This window comes from Rattus norvegicus, chromosome 10, assembly GCF_021556685.1.
Source record: "Rattus norvegicus strain SHRSP/BbbUtx chromosome 10, alternate assembly SHRSP_T2T, whole genome shotgun sequence".
Classification (NCBI taxonomy): domain Eukaryota; kingdom Metazoa; phylum Chordata; class Mammalia; order Rodentia; family Muridae; genus Rattus; species Rattus norvegicus.
Genome location: NC_141543.1, coordinates 106,579,775 through 106,603,976, shown reverse-complemented (window position 1 = coordinate 106,603,976; position 24,202 = coordinate 106,579,775). Strand labels below are relative to the sequence as shown.

The following is a 24,202-nucleotide window of genomic DNA, read 5'->3' as shown; positions in this document are numbered from 1 at the left end:
CCCCTCTGAACACTGGATGGATTGGAGCACGCCACGATCCTGGATGTAAGCTAGGACTTTTTACCTAGCCAGTGGCACATCATGTTCAACAAAGAGTCAGGAAGGGGAGGGTCTAAGTCTGAGAGAAGTAATGGGGTGTTGCTGACAGTTGTAGGAAAGTGTGAGGAGCTATCCGAGGAGCTGTCCTCACAGATGTGAGGAGCTGTCCGAGGAGCTGTCCTCACATATGTGAGGAGCTGTCCTCACATACTCCATTACAAGATGGCACTGGCATCCGGCAGAACGCACCTAGTAAAAAGGGCAATACTCAGGTGCCTGGTAACTTCCCTACTCAAAGGGACACGTACGTTTTGGTACGTCATCTGGCATAATTGGCAGCGACCAGTCAGAGAGTGACACGTCCTAGGCGAGGATAGTTTCCTATATAAGGGACGGTTATTCCTCACTCGGCGTCTCTGCATTGTAAGCTTATGCTCTCCCTCTCAAGACGCATTAAAGCTTTTCTGCAGTAGGATCCTGTGTGTGCCGTGTCGTTCCTGCTGGCGAGACGTAGCGCGGGACATCTGGTGCCAAAAACCCGGGAAAGACCTCGCCATCGTCAGCACCTTCGGAGATCCCTTGGCGACAAGGAGGATTCAGAACTGCAGGTAGATACGTTCGGAGAGGCAGCCCTCTCTTGGACTTTGGTCTGGAGTTGTCACCGCCTTGGGAAGGATTTGTTGAGACTATAGTATTTGTCCTGGGAGCCACCCTACTCTTTATGTTCTGTTTTCACCGTTTTCGCTGTTAAAAGGACGATCACAGCAGCTGAAGGCGCGTCTCAGTCTCTCGTATATAAGTGAGCTTCGCGCAGCTCCCTTTTACCTTCGATTTTGACTGTTGAGGAACAAGGACGCGATAAGGCCGACGTAGATAAGCGGCACCGTCCGGGGAGGCGCGTGTAAGACTCCCGTACATAAGAGAGCAGCATGTCCGTCTCTACCCTTTCACCTCACGCCTTGTCAGACGGACGTAGATAAGCCGCCGGCGTTCCTGGCCCATCATGGGATCCTCACAGTTTGTGGTCACGGCCTTGGAAACAGTGTTAAAGCAGAGGAACATCAAAATTGGAGGAGGAACACTTAAAAACTTTGTGAAGGAGGTGGAGAGGGTGGCGCCTTGGTTTGCCTGTTCAGGCTCGTTTACGATTGCCTCATGGAACAAACTTGGAAAAGACCTTGACAGAAAATTGGCGGAAGAGGATCTGCGGCTAGGGACCAAAGCTATATGGAAGCTGGTTAAGAATTGTTTAAAGGATGAAACGTGTAAGGCAGCAATAGTAGAAGGACAGGCCACTCTCGAGGTAGTCCGGGAAAGTCTATCAGAAACCGAACGTAGTGAGAGGTTGGGTGTGCGCAAGAAAAAAGACGTCCTAAGAAATAAAAAGGGCCCTCCCGGTAAGTCCGCAGACAAGGGAGCATTGAAATTTTCAGATTCCAGCACTTCCTCCTCTACACATAAACCAGGAGGGGGAGCCAGCCTATACCCTGTGAAAGAGCTAGAAGCGCTGAACCTCGACAGTTCTGAAAGCTCTGAAAATAAAACCTTAGACTCAGAGGAGGAGGCCGAGCTAGTGCTGTTAGTATTCTTGAAACCGCCGGTATAATTAAAACCACTAGTAAGGTGGCAGATATTTTCGGAAAAATCCAAATTATCCTATTAAATAGAAGATTCCCTGTATACATTACTCATATACGGGCCCATTCTGGACTCCCTGGCCCAATGAGTTCAGAGAATGATTTGGCTGACAAAGCCACAAAAATGATAGCTGTGGCCCTGGCCTCTCCTTTAGAGGCCGCTAAAGCCTTTCATGGCAATTTCCATGTCACCTCAGAAACTTTACGCTGCCGCTTCTCTATAACTAGAAAAGAGGCACGTGATATAGTCACCCAATGCCAACAGTGCTGCCAGTTCCTCCCAGTTCCTCACATCGGGGTCAACCCGAGAGGAATACAGCCATTGCAAATCTGGCAAATGGATGTTACTCATAATTCTACTTTTGGAAAATTACAGTATGTGCATGTATCTATAGACACATGTTCTGGCATTCTACATGCCACCCCACTTACAGGAGAAAAAACAACACATGTCATTCAGCACTGCCTTGAAGCATGGAGTGCTTGGGGAAAGCCAAAATGTGTAAAAACTGACAATGGCCCTGCCCACACATCTCAAAAATTCCATCAGTTTTGTGCTCAGATGCAGGTTACCCACCTGACGGGCCTGCCCTACAACCCTCAAGGACAGGGAATCATAGAGCGTGCTCATCGGACGCTCAAATCATATTTAATAAAACAAAGAAGGGGAATTATGATAGAACTCCCCCCAACACCCCGAGTGGCCACTGCTCTGGCCCTTTTTACCTTAAATTTTTTAAATCTTGATGAAGCTGGACAAACAGCAGCTGAGCGACATTGCTCAGAGCCCAAGAGGACAAAAGAATTAGTCAAATGGAAGGATGTATTAACAAATGAATGGAAAGGCCGGATCCTGTTTTAATAAGATCCAGGGGAGCTGTCTGTGTTTTTCCACAGGACAATGAAAATCCCATATGGATCCCAGGACGACTTACTCGGAGCATCACAGCAAGTGATCAAGAAGGGACTGGGACTCCTGCACCTCCTCACTCTTCTTCCATGGATGCCAGCAACGGTGCAGGGCGAGCTACGATGGGGAATAATGTCAACCTTTCCACTCCCGATGCCGGTGATGTACCACTAACAGGGATTTAGGGTTGGCCTATTTACCTAAGGATCCACAGGTTGAACGACTAAAAGAAAATAGGACTATTCCCCTTAAGGGCAGCCTTTGTTTTGGCATATTCAACAAAACATCTTTTGATCTCTCTTGCATTATGTTATATAATCAATCTTCTGGTTGGTTAAGGGAGGCCACATGGGGAATTGGTGAGGAGGATATTGTGGCTAACGCCACAGTTCTCTATGGTGGTGGCCTTACATTGCGTTAATGGTAGCTGCACTGATCTTACGCCCATGGCGATGCTACTTGGAGGAAAGGGCGAAAAGGGACGGTTGTCATTTTCCTGGATGGGGAACATCAAACCTGCTGCCTCTGTCTGGACAGCTACTCATATAAAATATCGCAGTAGTTACCCGCATGCCTCGCTTTATCCCGATCCCTGTTGATGCCCCGGGGACCATAACCTTATTTAGAGGAAAAAGAGATTTTGGTACTTCTGCAATTATTGCTGGCATTATTGCTATGACAGCAGTCGCTGCCTCGGTTACTGCCTCGGCATTGGCCTTGTCAAATTCAGTACAGACAACCCAAACTATCAATGATTTATCGGCCACCGTCTCTGTGGCTCGGGACAGACAGGCCTCGGCCAATACTCAGATATAGGGAGGCCTTATGCTTGTCAACCAACGTATAGATCTGGTCCGAGAGCAATTAGACATTCTATGGCAACTGGCCCAGTTTGGCTGTGAGCAAAAACTCCCAGGCCTTTGTGTCACCTCCATATAATATGACAAATTTACCCGAGCTGCTAATCTGTCTAAGAGTCTTTCACAGCATCTGTTACAGAATTGGACCTCGGAGTTTGAACAGACACTTTGGGAGCTGAGAGCGACCATCATTCAAGTAAATTCTACCCGACTGGACCTGTCTTTGACGGAGGGATTGTCGTCCTGGATCACCTCAGCAGTCTCTTATTTCAAGGAATGGGTGGGAGTGGGACTTTTTGGAGTGATCCTCTGCTGTGGATTAGTGTTACTCCTCTGGTTGTTTTGCAAATTGAGATCTCAAAAAAGAAAGGACAAAGTAGTGATCACCCAGGCGCTTGTAGCCCTTGAACAAGGAGTGTCGGCCGATATCTGGTTGACCATGCTCAAGCAACAGGTCGCCGGCTGGACAGCTCTTGCACTCCTAGAACCTCGGTTCATTGCACAGGATTAGAGTGTCCGGCTTGAGCAGCCCATGAGGGGTGACGAGCTTAGCATCGCACAGGGAAGTTCTACCAAATACGCTCCCTGGAAGGCATGTCATATTACATGAGGGTTTCTGCCCCAGTTTTCCCTCCCTCGAAAAATGGCAGTGCGACGGGTCGGGAGTGCCCTGGGTCCCAACAACAGCCTAAGGGTATCTCTCTTGTACAGGTTCGCCAACTTTGTATGAGGATATGACCTCTGTCTTCGCCCTCCTATATCTGGGTGTCCTGTTTGCTTAAAAAAACAGAAAAGGGGGAGATGTGAGGAGCTGTCCGAGGAGCTGTCCTCACATATGTGAGGAGCTGTCCTCACATACTCCATTACAAGATGGCACTGGCATCCGGCAGAACGCACCTAGTAAAAAGGGCAATACGCAGGCGCCTGGTAACTTCCCTACTCAAAGGGACACGTACGTTTTGGTACATCATCTGGCATAATTGGCAGCGACCAGTCAGAGAGTGACACGTCCTAGGCGAGGATAGTTTCCTATATAAGGGACGGTTATTCCTCACTCGGCGTCTCTGCATTGTAAGCTTATGCTCTCCCTCTCAAGACGCATTAAAGCTTTTCTGCAGTAGGATCCTGTGTGTGCTGCGTCGTTCCTGCTGGCGAGACGTAGTGCGGGACAGGAAAGAAAGGGGCAGGCTTAGATGAAGCAGAGCCCATGTGATTACATTTCCAAGCAGAGGGGGTCAACTAGGAATCTAGAGGTGTGGCTCGCGGAATGTTCAGGGCTGGAGAGAAAGGCTCAGGGAGAGATTAACTGGCTCCTAGAGGTAGGTGAAATTACCAGGTGAGTGTTCAGTACCAAGGACAGAGCTCCGAAACCAAGGCAAGGTCGATGAGGTAAGCGTTCAGGACCAAGGACAGAGACCGCAGAGGCTCTAAGACCACACCAACCATGACCATTTCAAGGTGGGAAGTGAAGGCGGCCACAATACTGTGAACTGCATAGCAGCCTTTTCTCTCTTCTCAGCGGTTTTCACATGCATTCATTTACACATGTGTTTAACTGTGCAGCGTTGTCCTGCTCATGCATCCATGTAACAACCATCACAGTCAAAACAGAGGATTTCTCCACATCACAAGTCCTCCTTCATGCCGGTCTGCCTCATTACTGCCCACTGGTGACCACTAATCTTTGCCCGTCTCTGGCTCTGTCACTTTGAGAATGTTCTAGAAAGGGAAGCATTTCAGTGACATATCCCTTCCTCCCCTGTTAAGTACAAGTCTTCCGGGATCCACACAAGCAGATGTTCTTGGAAATATTCCATTCCTCTTTATTACTGAGCATTATTACATTGTATACATTCATTACAGTTTGTTTAACTCCTTGCTCATTAAAGTATTTGGGTCTAATAACTTGCTCAATCTTTCGGGGAATAATTAAGAAAAGCATTTGGATCATTTCCTTTACAAATAAATAAAACTGTTATCCACATTTCATACGTATTTTCTTTCATAAGGGTATGCATTTCTATGTCTCCAAGTTGTCTCTTGCACAATTACAAACTTATACAGTAAGTACGTTTAGCTTTCTAAGAAGAAATCCAACTATTTTCAGCATGGTGATGTTAACTTATTTTTCCATCAGCAAGGGATGAAAGATTGGGTTTTGTTTTTGTTTTTGTTTTTTTGCTGTTATCATTATTTCTTTAAAGGAATTTCGATTTGCTTTATGTGTAGAAGTGCTTTGCCTGCACATGTGTCTGTGCACCATATGCATGCATGCCTGGTGCCTTGGAGGTCAGAAGAGAGCATTGGATTCCTGGAACTTGAGCTTCTGTGTGAGTGCTGGGAGCCAAATCTGGACCCTTTAGAAGAGCAGCAAGCACTCTAAACTACAGAGGCCCATCTCCTGCTCTCATTACTTCTTGTTCATTCCAGATGTTCTGATAGGCATGTGGTTCTGAGTTTCCCAAGTGACCGATGATACTGCAAATATTTCTGGTGTGTTTCATTTCTACCCACACACTATCTTTGATATCATATCTGTTTCATGTCTTTCATTTATTTTCAAACTGACGCCATTTTTTAGAGTTTTGCTACATTTTTAAAAACTTGGTGCATAAGCACACACACGTGTGTGTCACAGTGCAAGTGTAGAGGTCAGAAGACAACTTGGTGGGAGTTGGCTCTCTTCTTCTACCAAGTGGGTCCTGGGAATTGAACTCAGGTCTTCGGACTTGGAGGCAGATGCCTTTCCCAGCTAAGTCGTCCTGACACACTTCTGCTTCAGCCACCCAAGTCGTGTGCTACAGAGATGCGCTGCCATGCCTAGACTAAATAAATTAATGTTTCTTATTGCTTTCTTTTTAGAGTTCTCTGCCTACTGTACACAGAAGTCTTGGTCCATATTGTATTTCAATCTCTAGCTCATGTTTTTATCCTCCTTATAAGATAGTTTACCGTGAACAAAATCACGCTTTGTGTGTTTGTATGTGTATAGCACATATGCATGTTTGTGTGCACATGGATGTGTGGGCACACCTGCCTGTACATGCACACCTAGAGGCCAGAGGTGACATTGTTTTCCTATAGTACTTTGTAACTTCTTATCTCTCACAGAATCTGGGGCTTGCTGTCTGAGCTCGACTGTCTGGCCAGCAAGTGCCCAGGAGTCTCCTATCACCTTCAGTGCAGAGGTTACAGATGTGTGCCACTGTACCCAGGTTGTAGGTAGATGCTGGGGACCTGAACTTAGGTCCTCATAGTTACAGAACAAGCCTTTGACCCATGAGCCATCTCCCTGGTCAAAACATTTTAAACTTTGATGACTCATAATTCATCAAATTTTCTTTCAAAGGTTATGATTTTGGTGTCATGTATAAAAAACTGTGAATTGCTTCATATTCCAGCTTTTAAGAAGTTTTAGAGTATTTATCCTCTGTCTGTCTGTCAGTCAGTCAGTCTCTCTCTCTCTCTCTCTCTCTCTCTCTCTCTCTCGTGTGTGTGTCTGTGTCTGTGTGTGTGTCTGTATGTGTCTGTGTGTGTGTCTGTGTGTGTCTGTGTGTGTCTCCTGTGTATGTGTGTCTGTGTGTGTGTCTCTGTGTGTCTGTGTGTGTGTGTGTGTGTGTGTGTGTGCATGCAGAGGCCATAGGAGGTTGAGAGCCGCCCTGCCTCCATTGCTCTGTTTTATTCTCTTGATAGAGCATCTCTCCATGAGCTGGAGCACACTGCTTTTTGGCTAGGCTGGTGGCCAACTGGCCTGAGTTTTGTAGTTTTTAAATTTAACACTTGAGCTCATGAATCATGGTTTATTTTGGATTTCTTGTTCAGCACAGGAGGAAGGAAGTTCTAGGCATTTAGCTTTCTAGCATGTGGATATCCAGTTGTTTCAACAGTGAGTGTTAAATTTACGATATTCCACTGTTGTTGTTGTTCTTCTTTTTCTTTTTTTGTCAAAAACAAGTCAAGCATATTTGAGTGCAAGATGTGTGACATTATCCAGAGCCCAGGGAGAAATGAAGCCACCAAAAAGATGAGATCTGAAGCAAAGACAGAACCCTACAGTGAAACATACACAGACAATTGCCCTTAAAAATACTGTGAGCAAGGCTCTGTCAGAGCCCGACTGATACAGATGAGGATGCTTATGGCTAACCATCGGACTGAACAAGGGTACCCCAATGGAGAAGTTAGAGAAAAGACTGAAGGAGCTGAAGGGGTTTGCAACACCATAGGAAGAACAACAATATCAACCTACTAGACCCCACCACAGCTTCCATGGACTAAGCCACCAACCAATGAGTACACATGGAGGGACCCATGACTCCAGCCACATATGTAACCGAGGATGGCATTGTCCAGCATCAGTAGGAGGAGAAGCCCTTGGTCCTGTGAAGGCTCGTTTCCCCAGTGTAGGGGAATGCCAGGGCATTGAGTGGGAGCATCCTCATAGAAGCAGGGGGAGGGGGAAAAGGGTATGGGAGAGGGAGGAAAGACGATGACATTTGAAATATAAATACATAAAAAATCTAAGAAAAATAAAATTTAAAAAATACTGTGAGCAAAACAGAATGCATCTGTCAGTTCGTGCAGAATCTCGGGCGGCAGTCTGCAACCTCTGAATAGAGGATGGAAACAACAGAACTGTGGATGTTTGCCTAGGGCCATACGGTGCTCCCAGCAGGCATGGGGACTGACCTTCTAAGGTGCACAGATGGGCCTGCAGGGACAAGGTGGGGACCAGTCAGCAGGGCAGATTCAGCTCTTTGCCTGTCTTGTGACTGGACCCTAGGTGGTGTCACAATATTCAGGTCTTGTTCTTATAATAATCAACTAAACAGGCTAAGACCCTTCTCTGTAGCCCCTCATGGCCTGGCTGCAAATTCTTTAAAACTCCTTCCTTCCCCTAAGTCTGGGTGTTCTAGGATGGCATCAGCCAGTAGATGGCACTGTGGTTCTTAATCTTTTCTTCAATAAGCATACTAGACGGTTAGTCCTGACTATCTATATTCAGGGTTGGTCGTCCCTCCTAATTCAAACTGTACTTACAGGTGAGTCTCCTAGGTGACTTCAGATCCAGTCAAGTTGATAATGAAGATAGAGATCAGAAGCATTCCCAGTGTGCGGGGAGAGGGGGGCATGCATGTGTGTGCATGTGTGTGCCCAAGTATGTATGTGCATGTGCTTGCATGTGTGTGTGCATGCATATTTTCATGCATGTACGCTCCTGTGAGTGCATGCCTGTGTGTGCATGTGTGCGTGCATGCATGTGTGTGTGCATGCATACTTGCATGCATGCATGCTCCTGTGTGTGTGTGTATGCCTGTGTGTGTGCCTGTGTGTGTGCCTGTGTGTGCATGTGTGTATTTCTAAACTTCCTCCCATGAAAACCTTGATACCAGAGGTAGAGTGTACTTATATCTATCCACACTTGCAACTCTTCCTTTGGATTTAAGTCACCTGCAGATTCCCACAACTTGGGAGGCTGACAAGGGAGGGCGAGAGCTTGAAGACAGCATGGGCTGCACAGCAAAACTCTGCCTTCCAGGAACAGAGCAAGGGCTTGTGGATTCAGCTCGGTGGATAGAGGGCTTGCCTAGCATTCGTGAAACCTTGCATTCACTCTCCAGATGCTCGTAAAACATCTGGGGCATGCTGGGGAATGCCTTTAACCACAGCACTTTGATTCTGTAAAAAGGAAGATCAGAAGTTCAAGGCCAGCTTGAACTACAGGAAACCTCACCTTAAAGTCACATCCTCCCTCTTGCTCTGAGCAAATGCCTGTGGCCCCAGTAGCCACTGTACCAGATGCCCCTGGCCAGAGAAATCCCTGCTCTGAGGTCTATAGCAGTGCTGCCCCAGGCTGAGCCTTAGCAACACCCTATGCCATCCTGGGTTTGGCCTAGGCTACTGCCATGGGCTTACCCTGGGCTGCCTTGTGTCCCCTTGCTCCTGCAGCCACCCTGTCTTTGGTTGCTCTCCTTTCCCATAATGCCCTACAACTCAGTAACTTCCTGGGTGAGGGGTTTGCTGGATTCCATCTTTTGTGTCTGTAGGCATCTCTCCTTGTGAATCCCACCTGCTTTTCACACTGAGGTCCAGCATTGCATCCATTCAGTAGAGGACGTCCCTGTTCACCCAGCTGTACCTCCCATCCTGTGACTTGGTCTTCTCAATGACTGACATCATCTTTTTTCCAGTATGAAAATGGAGAAGTTTTGTCAAGGAAGTTAATGAGAGAAGCTGAGGGGTGAGACCTAAAGGAAACTCAAGCTGAGCTTTAAGTCCTTGCAGGGTGCTGGCATCTGTCACCACCAAGGACAGGAGAGGGGACCAGACCATGTGGCAGTTCTCTGCTCTGATCTTCCTCTTCCTCCCAGGTAAGTAACATGGGCTATAGAAGCTCCCATGTCGGTGGTGAGGGCAACACAGATGGTCTGCCCTGGGTTGGGGAAAACCGGCTGATTCACTCACCAGCTGCTAACTCCCAAAGTAAAAGGCAAGTTTTTGGCATCTGATGGGTTCTGTGGGTATTGCAGAAAAACCAAAACCAAAAAACAATTTTAAAAACAAAACCAAAAAGACAAACCTTCCAGAGTATTTCTCAACCATAGCTCCTCTACAAAAGCCAATGAAAGAGTGGATGAACTAATTCTCTTCAAAATGTATTTTTAGTTTGATGTTTGGCACACGCAGTCTAGGATGACCCAGAACTTGTGATATTCCAGGTTCTACCCTCTGAGTGTTGGAATTTCTAGCGTGGAGCTCCATCTCCAGTTACATTTTGATTTTTATTTGACACAGTAATCAATACTCACAGGGTCTGGGTGTGGTGGTGAATGCTTTTCATGCCAGCACTCAGAAAGCAGAGGTAGACAAACATCTGAGTTCAAGGTCAGCCTGGTCCACAATTTGAGGGAAAAACCTGATGGGGTACAGTGTGGCATCTGCACATTGCTACAGGAGGTAAGGATCAGTGCAGGGGCTGGGCTTTCATTAAAGCCACTTGTCATGTCTTTGAAATCTTCTCTAGGAGGTATTTTGAAATAATCTACTGTCAACCATAGTTTTTGTCAGTCTCATACAACACTAGAAGTTGTCATTCTCGTCAAATGGCAGACACCTCTGTCCCAACAACTCTCCCTCTATGCAGTCAGCCCTCTCCCTTCTTCCCTAATACCCTGCCCAGACTGATAACCCCTGTTCTGTTCTCTGCTTCTTTGAGGTTAACTTTTGTTCCTTTGAGGAAAAAAATGTGTCTGTGTGGTGTAGGTATGTGTAAATGTTAGTGTCTGTCTCTCTGTGTATGCACACACGTGCACATGCGGTCAGGTGCACACATGGGTGCACATAAACATATGGAAGTCACAGATTGGCTCTGAACACCTTTCTCCACCACTTTCCACCTTGTTTGTTTACACACGGTCTCCCGCTGAGCCTGGAGCTCACACAGTCAGTCTATCCAGCCGTGATCTCCAGTAACCTCCTGTTTTTGGGATCACAGATACCCACCCCCCAACCTGGCTTTTCCCCCCATGTGTTCTGGGGATCCAAACTCAGATATTTTTCTTCATTACACAGAAGCACTTTACAGACTGGTCCGTCTCCCTGTCTCTCTAGCCACAGAGAGTAACGTTTTCGCTCCCACACATCAATAAAACTGTGTGGTAGCGTCTTCCTGTGCCTGATTTATTTCAGTTCCTCCAATCTCGCCTGTGGGCTGCAAATGGCGGAACTTAATCCTTTTACGACGATACTCCCTTGCATTCACACACCACACTCTATTATCTGTTCATCTGTATCCGCGTGACACTGAGCCATGGCTACTGTGAGCACTACTACGGTAAACACAAGGGGAGATGTCTCTTCCACATATTCGCCTTCTCTGGGCTGCATGTTTGCTTTACCACTGAGCTAAATCCCCAACCCCAATTACTCAGCCTGCTTCCTTATACCTCTGCTACCCAGAGGTAGCACCGCCCACAGTGGACTGGACCTTCCCACGTCATAAAATGTCCCCCAGATTTGCCTAGAGGCCACCCTAATGGAGAGAGTTTCTCAATTTGTGTTCTTTTTTTCTGTATGTTCCTAACATGGTGCCAGGTTTATAAAACCCCAACCAGCACAGGGTGTGTCCCCCAGTGGGATTGCTGACTTATGTGGCAATTCTATGCTAGTCTTATGAGGAACTCCCACACCATTTCTCATAAAATCTAATATACATATCCAGCACACAGTGTGTGAGACATCCTCTGTCCCACACACATCGACACTGTTACATTTTGTCTTTTTTTTTTTTTTTTGGTTATAACCATTCAGATTGGGGTATGATGCTCTTTGTGATCCTGGTTTGCATTGATCTCCCTGAAAATTAGTGACATTGATCATCTGTTTGTATGTTTATTGACCACTTGTATCTCCTTTGAGGACTGTCTGCTCAGTTTGTCCGCTCCTTTGTGTGTGTGTGTGTGTGTGTGTGTGTGTGTGTGTGTGTGTGTGTGTGTAGGTGTGAGCATGCCTTCCAGGAATGGGGATAGGTATGAGCATGTGTGTGTGTAGGTGTGAGCATGTGTGTGGGCAGGCGAATCTGCCTGTGGGTTTGCACATGTGTGGAGGCCTGAGATCGAGAGGCCAGGTATCCTTCTTTAAATACACCTGACTTTATTTTATTTTACTTTCTGTTTGATGCAGGGTCTCATTGTTGAGCTCTGGCTAGCTTACAACTCTCTATGTAATCCAGGCTGGCCTTGAACTCACAGAGACATGCCTGTGTGTGACATCCACCATGGCTGACTCCCACCTTTATTTTCTGAGAGAGGGTTCCTCACTGAACCTGAAGCTGGCTTGGATGGCCAAAGAGCTTCTAGCATCTCCTGTCTCTACCACTGACCTCCCCGTGCTAGGCTAGGACACGAACGCAGGTTCCTCTTGGTTTGGCTTACGCTGCAGACACTTCGCTGACTAAGCCACATCTCCACTGCCCCTCACTTGTCCATTTGCAGTTGGACTATGATCTCTTGTTGGACTCCTTGAGCCGAATTCTCACTCATATAGACGGGACATTTACCTCCTATCAGATCCATAAGCTGGAAAGATTTTCTCCCATACTGCAGGCTGGCTCTCCGTGCTGTTGTTGGTTGAGATCGTTTAGTTTAAAAATAAGTATATTCAGCAGTTTTTGTTTTCTTACATGTAGGGACATACTTTGTTGCTGGTGTTGTTTAAGGCAGTGCCCTGCTTCTTTTATAGTTTATCTTTTATATATATATATAGTATATATATATACATATATATAGTATATATATACATATATATATAGTATATATATACATATATATTATATATATATGTATATATATATATATATATAGTAGCTATCTTCACACACACCAGAGGAGGGCATCAGAACCCATTTGATGGTGGTGAGCCACCATGTGGTTGCTGAGAATTGAACTCAGGATCCCTGGAAGAACAGCCAATGCTCTGACCACTGAGCCATCTCTCCAGAGACTCCTGTATCATTTTGTTTACAGCGGGTATTTGATGGATGCTGCTTGTGCACGCTGTGTCAGCACCGCACCCATGGTGTTGCAGCCTCAGTCCTTACCAGGAGCTCTGGACTCAGATTCCATGGATCTGAAGGACAGCAGAGGGTCTGTGTGCTGTGGGCTCTGCACCATAGGGAAATCTGAATGGTTGGTGCCATTTTAGTCAGCCTCCAAGACATTCATCCCAGAGACTGCCAAGACTAACACAAGTGGCTTCTGTGTGGCCATGGGACATGACTTCTTCAGATGAACCTCATGAGGCTGATGGGTCCCTAACGAAATACAGAATGATGTCCAGTGGACATGGCCTTCTGACACTTCCTCCACTCCAGCCATGATTGGTCATTGTCACCATTTTATCTTCTGAGAACTGTAACTGGGGACTTTAGCCTTTTTTTTCCTTTTGCTTTTTTTCTTTCCTTTCCTTCTCTTTCTTTCTTTTTGCAGCTTCAACCAATGGGATAATGACGATGATCTGTCTTGGGAAAAGGGAAGCCTTTCGCTGGTTGTTATTCAGCTCATGAACTCTCCTTGGCACAGGGCCCTGTACCCTTCCCTTGGAGTAGGAGATCAGTGATCTGTGATTCTGTGTTTTCCAGGCTGCATCACTGCTCAGGATCCAGTCACTGGTCCAGAGGAGGTGAGCGGTCACGAGCAGGGCTCCCTGACAGTGCAGTGCCGATATGCCTCAGGGTGGGAGGATTACAGGAAGTACTGGTGCCGAGGATCTGGTTGGAGAAGCTGTGAGATCCTCGTTGAAACTGATGCATCAGAGCGGTTGGCAAAGAAGAACCGTGTGTCCATCAGGGACGACCAGACCAACTTCATCTTCACAGTGACCATGGAGGACCTGAGGATGAGCGATGCTGACGTTTACTGGTGTGGAATTACGAAAGTTGGACGTGATCCCATGTTTGAAGTTCGTGTGAGCATTGACCCAGGTAAGAAAAAAAATTCCAGAAAATCCTGGTTGGGGAGAGGGATTGGCAACCCTTCTGAAAGCCTTACTAGAAAAGGTAAGCAAAGTCTTCTCTATTCATCCTGTTTTCTATTGAAATAGAGAATGAGGTGGGAAAGCCTTGTCTCCCGGCTCCTGTATGTGTGTCTTAGATACCCTCACTCTTAGAGGTCTGGGAATTGACTCAGAATCTCATGGGTGCCATTGAGCTAAACTTCCAGGCTGAGACCCCGTTCCCTTTAGCATAAAATAAAGGAAGCTGCAGAACCTTTAATTCTGGGCAAGATTCAGTAATAAAGGATCGGGTTTATGTCTTGCTTTAAACAACTACAACAAAGGAAATAGACAAAATTGGAACTGGAGAGATGGGTCCATGATTATGAGCACTGGCTGCTCTTCCAGAGAACTGGATTTCCTTTCCAGCCCATACATGGTCGCTTGCAACCATCTGTAATTCAGTTCCCATGGATCCTGCGCCCCCTTCTGGCCTCCATGGGCACTGCAAGTACGTGGTGCACATAGATACACGGAAGCACCCATACACATATACATGGATATTTTTTAAGAAATAAAATATGTAAAACTGAACTTTTTTCTGCGTATCGCACACCAGGCAGTAATGAGTATGCTCTGAAGGAAACAAGTTTTAAAAGGGAGCTGCTTTTTTCTCTGCACATCATCTTTAGAAAATAGTTAATGTGCTAGGCATGGTGGTGCACGACTTTTTTTTTCTATAAAATGTAAATTTATTTTCTTAAAAAAAGTAAGTTTATCTAACTGACAGTTTGGGAAACTAGGAATCCAAATGTCACTGGTTTGGGCAGTGCCACACTTTGGTCTCCTCCCCCTCGTCCTAATGATACTACTAGGATTCAGTCATTTGGTCTCTACTCTAATGATCTTAATTAATCATTTCCCAAAGGTGCCTTTCTGATTAAGTTTTACCCCCTTATACCATTAGCAAAGATTTACAGGAAGAAAGGCCTGCATTGAGTTCAGGGAACTAATCACAGCATTCAACTCCTAGCTCTTCCTGGCTCCTAAAACTCACGTCCTCCTCACAGACAAAAATCCCATTAAATAATTTCAAAGACTTAACTTATCCCAGCGTAGGTTCACAAGGCTCATCCGAGATAGTTGTCAACCACTTGTAGCGGGGAGCCTGGAGTTGCAAAACAAGTTACATTCTTCTAAGGAACAGGGGTGGATGGGCAAACGGATGGATGAGGGATGCTTAATGAGCCCAAGGAGGAAGCCAAGCCAAGCCAAGGAAGGAAACATCTAATCCCAGTCCTCAAAGTTACATTCTCTCCTGTGGGGCTTTGCTAGACTCCGCCCCAGCTTTAGTCTTCATGGGCTGGGGTCTTCTTCTTGGGTTTCCGCTATGGCTTGACTACCACAGTACCACGAGGCATCGTCACCTCAGATTCTTTCCACAGAGACTCCAACCTGAAGGCAGTCTTCTTCCTGCTCTCACTGGGTTTCCTCTTCAGCCATGGTGAGAGCCGCCAGGACTCCACAGCTCTGTTTTTCCGAACTTTATAATCCCCTGCGCAGCACGGATGCTGAGAAGGCCTGCTGCTTGTAGAGGCTGCGTCTGCGCCCCTCAGAATCATGGCGGAAGTTGAGGATCTCTTTGCCAGCAAGCTAGAGTTCCCAGTCAGTTTTGGGGCTCTCTTCGGGGGTCCCCTCAAGGAATCCTCCTTCTTTCCAGGATTCAACGCCCCCACCACTCTCTGTTTCTCAACTTTAGTCTCCTGGGACAGAGATTGTTCTGGGAAGCCTTTTGCCTTGCCATCCCGGCGGCTCCACCTCTGGATATGCCGCTCCGATTTCTTTTTAGTAAGCTTTGTCTTCAAACGATCCCTTTGCTCTCTCATTTGACTCGAAGCCATTAAGAGCTGCCACGCTGTAGCCTGGACGCTTTGCTGTTTCGCGATCTCCTCTGCTAGGTGCACTGGTTGATCCCTTGGAAGTTCAGTCTTCCAACATGCCTCTGGACAAGGACACAAGGAAACCAAACCTTCTGCCACAAGAAACAGGGATGGCCTCTACTCCAGTTCCCAAGACAGTTCTTTTTTCCATCAGAAACCTCATGTGCACCGCCTTCCAAAGTACACATTCCCGGCAGTCTTCTGGTTCTCTGAGCCCTCGCCCAGACTGGAGGTTGTGCAGCTGTCCGATCTTCCAGGAGCTGCTGCTTCAGACTCTCCCGGCCTTTCCCTCTTAACCAGCTCCAAAAGGTCTGCTATGCGTTCAGGGGCAGTGATATAAAGGACCACATTTTACTTTAGGAAGAAGCAAAGGAGGTCTACTTAGCTCTTGTCTTTTTGAAGGCTAGAAAATCCAAGAGATGATGTTGAAGGTGCTTGTCTCTGCCTCTCGGTACACATCATTATTCCCAGCACTAGGGAGGCAGAGGTAGGCAGATCTCTGACTCTGAGGCCATCCTGGTCCATGGAGTGAGTCCCGAATGATCCAGGGTTACACAGAGAAACCCTGTCTCAAAAAAATATGTATAATAACTAATGTAAGTTCTCGATGGTGACTAGAAATTGAGCTCTTTAATTTCTAGTGGAAAGAATTTAAGGCTGTACCCAGAGCTGGACTGCCAAGAGGCAGTGTGTGGGGTCTCCACAGTGCAGAGGGGGAGTGGGAAAGTGGGTACTGTGGTGTGTGTGTATGACACTTGTCACTCTTGAAGCTGTCCAGAGGGATTCCCAGCACTGTAGAGCTACCTTGGTCTAATTTCATCACAGCCTGTTGGGGTCAAGTCTCCGGGTCAAGGACACAGATAAACCACAAGCTAAGCTAAGGCATCAGTCACCTCCCTAGTTCTTCCAGAGAATTGTCCTTCAGGTCTTATCCAGTCCCCTGTCATTTCTACTGTGTTCTTTCTGCTCCCTAAACCTTAAGTTAGACAAACAGGTCTCAAAGCATCTCACCTCATAGGCCCTCACAAAGATTATTTTTCTTTTTAATTCACAAGAGAACTGAACCAGGTTCTCTTTGTATCCTCAGCCCCAGAAAGTTCAACTACAAGAACGACAGAAAGTTCAACTACAATAACGACAGAAAGTTCAACTACAATAATGACAACCATGCCCACAGTTCTGACATCCATACCACCAAACATGGAGAACGCTGGCCACGAAAGGTTGATCCAGAACAGCCCCTTCATCTGGTAAGCAGAGCTCTACCCTGGCAGCTATGTCCCACTGAGCTGACCCTGTGTCCTCCCACTGGGCAGGCCTCCTGACAAAACATCAAATGCCCAGGAATCCTGGGATTCAGGAAAACCAATCATTTCTTGCCTAAGTATATTCCAAGCATTACTTGACATGACTATATTTATACTTTTTTTTAAAAGGTCATCTATCTGAATACCAAATTGGCCTATCCATCTTGTAATTTTATTTGCTAATGTCAGTAACTATCTCGTGGAAACACCTGGGCTGGTGGATTCTCTTTTGACCTTTTAGTATACCAAGACTTCCCTTCTAAGCCTCAGCTACAGGAAGGTAACATTTTTCACCTGAGTGGCAGGAGAGACTGAGCTCTTTTGTCTCCTCTGTGTGTTCCCCAGAGGGCGGGACAGAGGGTCACGGTTGGGGCTCCACTGAATTAGAAGAGATTTCTCTCCCATCAGGTACTGGTTCCAGCTTACAAATGAATCTCATTGTTCCTATCCAACTCTGCCAAGAGCCAGTGTGGGGGGGCTCCACAGTGCAGAGGGGGAGTGGGAAAGTGGGGACTGTGGTGTGTGTGTGTATGACGAGTGCCACTCTTGAAGCTGTCCAGAGGGATTCCCAGCACTATTGAGCTACTTTGGTCTAATTTCATCACAGCCTGTTGGGGTCAAGTCTCCGGGTCAAGGACACAGATAAACCACAAGCTAAGCTAAGACATTGGTCACCTCCCTAGTTCTTCCAGAGAATTATTCTTCAGGTCTCATCCAGTCCCCTGATCTTTCTACTGTGTTCTTTCTGCTCCCTAAACCTTAAGTTAGACAAACATGTCTCAAAGCATCTCACCCCATAGGCTCTCACAAAGATTATTTGTCTTTTTAATTTTCTTTTTCTGCCAGTGCCTTGGATGTGTTTTTATGGCTTGTTTTGACAAGTGGATGGAAGGTTAGTGATCAAGTGACAGAGGGTAGGAGGTGCCAGAAATGTAGAGGGTCTGAAAGAATGTGAAGCACGGAGAGAGCTCAGTCCTTGGAAACATTCCGGGACATTGGATGGCATGGTGTGCCAAGCAGCGGCTCTTGTATTTTCTAGGAACGTGTTGGGACTAACCGGTGACTCAGAGTATCTGCAGTTGTAGGTGCTTTCCAGGAGCTGAGGACGGCCTCCTGTTGGGCCAAAGGAGAAACCAAGGATGGTCCAAGGAGGGAGAGGGAGACCTGGGTAGAGGATGGCAGGGAGGTGGGGGATGGGGCTTAATACTGTTCAGGGTCTTATGGCCCCACATGGTATGAGAAAGGGACACAAAGAACTGCGACACCAGTCTCAATCCACGGACAAAGTGGAAGCAGCCATCAACCATATCTAGATGTAGTGTGCCCCAAGCCTCCTACTAACACACAGGCTCTGATGAGCTTGGGCGGGGCCATCCTGGTGAAGAATGGAGCAGAAGCCAGGGTCAAAGGTCAGGGAGCAGTGAAGCCTTCAACCTGGCGGAGGGATGTCTGGTAAAGCTTTCCGGGAGAGCGTTTATCCTGCAGGCGCCATGACCAGCCATGCGCTTGCAGGGACGTGACCTGTACACCTAAGCGTGTCCTTCTCTGGCCCTTGAAGGCTAGGACACTGACGTCAGGAAGGCTGAGCCCTCGGTGCCAGTTGGCAGCTCACTTCCTGCCTCTTTTATTTCCTGCAGGCCCCTGCTGAGCAGCGTCTCCTTCCAGTTGCTGGCCTTCGTGGTGCTGCCCCTGCTTGTGAGCATGCTCAGTGCGATCCTCTGGGTGAACAGGCCTCAGAGACGCTCTGGGGAGGTGAAGTTGGCCGGGTGAAGGCCCATAGCTCTGGTGCTCAGGACAGAGAGAAACACTTCCCAGGAGATGGAAAATAATCTCTTTCTCTCTGCGTCTCTCTGTGTCTCCGTGTCTCTGTCTCTCTGTCTCTGTCCCTGTCTCTCTATCTCTGTCTCTGTCTCCCCCACTCCCTCTGTGTGTGTGGGTGTGTGTGTGTGTGTGTGTGTGTGTGTGTGTGTGTCCCTTTCTCTGTCTCTACTACCTTCTCAACTCCCCTCCCCATACCCTGAATAAACTCTATTCTATAATATGCCATCGTGTGGCTGGTCACTCAGGGGGAAGGGATACCTCAGCATGGGCCCATGGAGGCACTCTCTTCCCCCACACCTCACCACAATCCACCTAAACCAATTTCTCCTGTTTTACCTTTTTATAAGCACACTTCTTTCTTTTAAGCAAAGACTGGTCAGCAGTACCATGGCTCTGAGGTGCTGTGGGCTCAAACTCAGACGGCTGAGTTCTAAACTCCATTCATGTCCCTCTCTCTCAGAACATCCCACAGTGCCTACCTGGGCCTATCTTCCACCGATGGCTTCCAGGGAAGTAGAAAATCCAAGAGAAGGTCATGTTTCTTCCCGGGGCCCCAGTTCCTTAGAGGACACATGCCATACAAGTCTGTGAGCCACCAGCGAGGTAACTGACCAAATATATGGGAAATGTGGCCTCACCAAGTGGCAAAAAAGTTTGCCACTGTCACACTGGATGTTTGTCCCTTATTGATGGGACATAGCCTGCTTTCTTTTTTGTCAACACAACCCAGTGACTAAGCCCATTGCAAACACGGATGAGGCAGTTGTCCTAGGCTCTGTGCCACTTGCACAGGTCCCCAAGTAGTCTTAGTTTTGGTCCCTGAAGGCTAGTCACCCTGAAGTGAGTGTGGGGCTAAACTCACACCTAACACGGATGTACTCCCACTTTGTGTGAGAAGAGTCCCCAGGTTAGTGTCTTCTCCTTGATGAGTCTAGTGAGCCTGCCTCTGTTTCTGTTGAGAGGACAGTTTTCATTTGCTTCTGTGGTATAGGTGCCGATCAGTTACCCATGGTCCACTCATGCTCAGACAAGCAATCCCAGTTAAATTCAGTGGGACACACACACACACACACACACACACACACACACACACACACACCATGTAATCAGGAGAGGGGCTCAGTGATAGAGCACACCTTTAATCCCAACACTCAGGAGGCAGAGGCAGGTGGATTTCTGAGTTCAAGGCCAGCTTGGTTAACAGAGTGAGTTCTAGGACTACACAGAGAAACCTAGTAAGTTCCAGAACAAACAGAGCTACATGGAGAAACCCTGTCTTGGGAAAAAGAAAAAAGAAAAAGAAAAGAAGGAAATAAAAAGAAGCAAAGAAGGAAGGAGGAGAATGGGACAGGAAGGAAGAAAAGAGAGGGTAATAGCAGCGAGAATGACCAAAATTTGTTGTATATGCCTGTGAAGCTGTATAAGAATTTTTGAAATAATAAAATTTTAAAGAGGGAACCATTTCCTCTCCATGTGTCCCCACTTTCTTCTTTCCAGGGTGGGTTCTGTCAGCACAGCATAGAGGGCAAGCACACACACGCGCTTGCACACACACACACACACACACACACACACACGCATTATATTTACTCTCCCTTTTGCAAGCAGGTCTGGGGGTTACCCCCACTCTTTCTGCTTTAAGTGGATTCATTGCTTGCATAATTTCTCCTTTTTCTTATTACTCAACTTATTGCCTCGTTGGCAACTTTCATCATGATGTGGCTTTGCTATTCTTAGCGGGCCAATGGGCACTGCATTCTTCCTCCTCTCCTGCTGTGATTGTCCCTGGCAGGAGCCCTTGAAAATCTGCCCTAGCAGTGGAGATACCCAGAACTCTCAGTCATTGGCTTGTGAGATGAAGATGGGTCTTTTTATTCGTCTTCTGGGATGGATATCCATGAGCTAAAATGTGAGGCAGACACACTCTTATGTCTGTCACACACCCCTGCTCTCGCACCAAACAGGAAAGAACACAGTTCATGAGCCCATCTCCTTTACCTCCAACACCAGGGGCACACAGAAGCAAGTTGGCCCATGCCACATAGAGAATGGTAGCTGAGGACACCATCCAAAGCTCCAACATAACAAATTTAGCACAGACACCATAATATGCACAAATTCCCCTATCATGGTCTGCATTCATATCTTGGTAAGAACCCCCCAAAACCCAACCCCACCATCATTCTGAACACTTGAGGAGATTTCCCATGAGACAAGTCTTCTTCACCACCCTCACAACCACCCTGGGCTTGTGTCTTCTGGCTGCAATCTAGAATAGAGTTTCTCCAACCAGCACCCAAGCCTCATGCGTTCAGGTCTCCAGGGCCACAGTCCCACTACCCTGGAGGCTGAAAAGGAGAAGAGCTAGTGGCAGCCACTGGATCTAATCTTACCACTCTTCCACCTACAAAGAGCAGTAACTCCAGACTCAGCAGAGATAGTCTACCTCCCATTTGACTCTCCTCAGAGCCTTGTCCTTAAAAAAAGATTACCTCTGTGTAATGGTGTGCACATACACCACAGATGTGTGTGTGCACATGCCATGGCCCAGGTGTGGAAGTCAGAGAACAATTTTATAAAGTTGGTCCATTCCTTCAACCCTTACTTGGGTTCCAGGGGTAGAAGAGAAGGCTTCTGTCTACTCAAGGAGTCATCCCACTGCTGACTTATCCTTCTAGACCCTCCGTCTACCTTCTGTTTCATCCTTCAGCTTCTTCCCAATTTTGAGCCTTAAGATAAATTGGGTCAGGGCTCAGAAAGATGCCAATGAAGAGTTGGTGCCAATTGTACGGGCGAGGGAAGAACAGAAGCTGAGATTTTGGAGGGGGAAGAACAGAAGGAAGCTGGGATTTTGGAGGGGGAAGGGAAGGACTGAAGCAGAGATTCTGTAGCTAATTCGGACCTGAGCATCACTGGATGCCTGAGTCTGCCGCCATGAGACTCCCAGACGACCATGGGATCAGCTTATTTTTGTAATTAGAATGTTTTATTTTGTATATATGGGTGCTTTGCTGCCAAACTGTGCACTACGTCTGAGCCTGGTGCTCTCAGAGGCCAGAAGAAGCCATAGAATGGGAGTTGCAGATGCTTGTGAGCTGCTATACAAATGTTGGGAATCAAACCTGGTTCTGCAGAAGAGCATCAGGGTCCTCAACTGCTGCACCCTCTCTCCAGTTCCTGGCATGATTTTACAAAAAGATTCATCATCATCATCATCATCATCATCATCATCATCATCATCATCATCATCTTAAAGTTATGTGTATCAATGTGTGCATATGTGCATGAGTGTACAAGCATCCATGGTATTAAAAACAAAAGGGTGAAGATTCCAGGTTAAGCCACCTGGGGTGGATGCTAAGAACTGAAGTCAGGTCCTCTGCAAGAACAGAACCCGTTCTCTTTTTTTTCCTCCTATAATTTTTATTTCCTTATTTTATGTGTATGGGTCTTTTGTCTGCATGCATGTCTGCGTAGCACGCGCATGCCTAGTGTCTCACAGAGCCAAGGGGAAGGCATCAGCCTCTCTGAAACTGGAGCCACAGATGGCTGTGAGACCCTATGTGGGTGCAGGGAATTGAACCGTGGTCCTCTGGAAGAACAACGACTTAACAACGAAGACCGTTCTCCAGACCTTGAGATGGTCCCGATGGAGTAGATACTCGCCATCAAATATCCAAATTGGTCACACGAGTTGATAATGAAAGAGGCATGGTGAACGGATTAACCACTCTCTCCAAGCCCACATGGAATTATGTGAGGTCTCTACTTATGTCAACAAATATTTATTAAGAGCCTACTGAGTGCCAAGCCCTGGTATAAACATGGGGTAGAATGTCTGCCCCAATGAAGCTTATGTTCAGTCAGAAGGACATAAGATATTACCAAATTGTAATAGGCTCAATGGAGGACCCCAATCAGGGGAAGGGTGATGGAGGAAGTCATCTCTGGGAACATGGCTCCTCATTTGGGACCTTCAAGGAAAAAAAGGCGCTGTAGAATAGCAGCAGAACAATCTCCTTAAATCCACGAAACGAGCCAGGCAGGGGAGGTGGAGGTACACACCGTTAAGCCCAGCACCAGGAGGCAAAGGCAGGCTGATCTCTGTGAGTCTGAGGTCAGCCTGGTTGGTCTACAGACCAAGTTCCAGGATAGTCAGAGCTACATAGTAAGACTTCTGCTGTTGGTCTGCATTTCCGCCTCGCTGCTGGGGTATGGGAACACAGAGGGGAGGCGAAACGCCTGGGGGTTCATAGGCTGCGTTTTTTCCTCACCATTGGGGTGCCGGGCTGCCTACACACCACTTGAGGAAGAGGAAACGAAAAATAGTCTAGGATAGGGGACCCAGCCCCTGTTTCTCAGAGAGAGAAACGAAGGAGAGCTGGGATAAATTCTGTGGTTCTCAAACTCTTGCGTACCCCGATGCTACTGGGAACCAAAGTAGGAGTTGAGAACAGGGTCTCCCATTCTTCTGTGTACCCAGGTGGCAGGGAACCAAAAGGAGTTGGGAATGGGGGTCTGACCCCCCTATCCCCTATTCCGCACTAAGCCTGGGACGTGGGGTGTTGGGATTCTGCTTCATTCTGAGTGAATGCCAGGAGTATGGAGGGGCTTCTAGGAAAGACTTTGGCGGGGCTCTGTATGATGAAGGCCTTCCGCCTCGGACTCCATATGGTGAAGAGCTCCCACCTCAGGAGGCTCTGATAAAGAAGACGGTCTTTGCTTATCTAAACAGTTTTATTCCTAGCAAAAGTGGATGCATACGACTTACTCGGGGTGAACAAGGATTAAATACCTTTTGCAGGAAGGGATGCCCAGAAAGGAAATCTCATTGGCTAAACACTCTGGGTCTATACTTCGTTATCATGGAAACCCTACCTGACTGGTTGTTGAGGTCCTCTTAGTGGGGTGTCATGGTCACATGCTCCAGGACAGGAAACTGGTCGGGAGTTAGTTGGAACCTCTGCTGTTCTCAATTATGTGATTTATTGGGGTTCTGAACTTGCTACAGCCTTACCAGTTCTTCTGTCCAGTGGCACCGTCCACTGCCCCACACTCTGTCTCAAAAAACTAAAGCTAAAATTAAATTAAAAATTAATTTTAAACAGAGCATGTAATGAGAAGTTGGTGCTTGCATTTTTGAGGCTAAACACAGTGAGCAGTGAAGAGGATGTGGGGGAGGGACTGAGATACAGGC

The 24,202-nt window shown here is 47.1% G+C and overlaps 1 protein-coding gene across 1 annotated transcript; it reads left to right on the top strand.

The window, feature by feature from the left end:
* Window positions 1-9,743: 9,743 nt before the first annotated feature.
* Cd300le (Cd300 molecule-like family member E) lies at window positions 9,744-18,973 on the top strand. Its single transcript, NM_001202463.1, is given in 4 exon segments — window positions 9,744-9,817; window positions 13,585-13,926; window positions 16,965-17,127; window positions 18,822-18,973. Coding segments are annotated over 4 exon segments (678 nt in total). The 5' UTR covers window positions 9,744-9,777; the 3' UTR covers window positions 18,955-18,973.
* The last annotated feature ends 5,229 nt before the right edge of the window (window positions 18,974-24,202 follow it).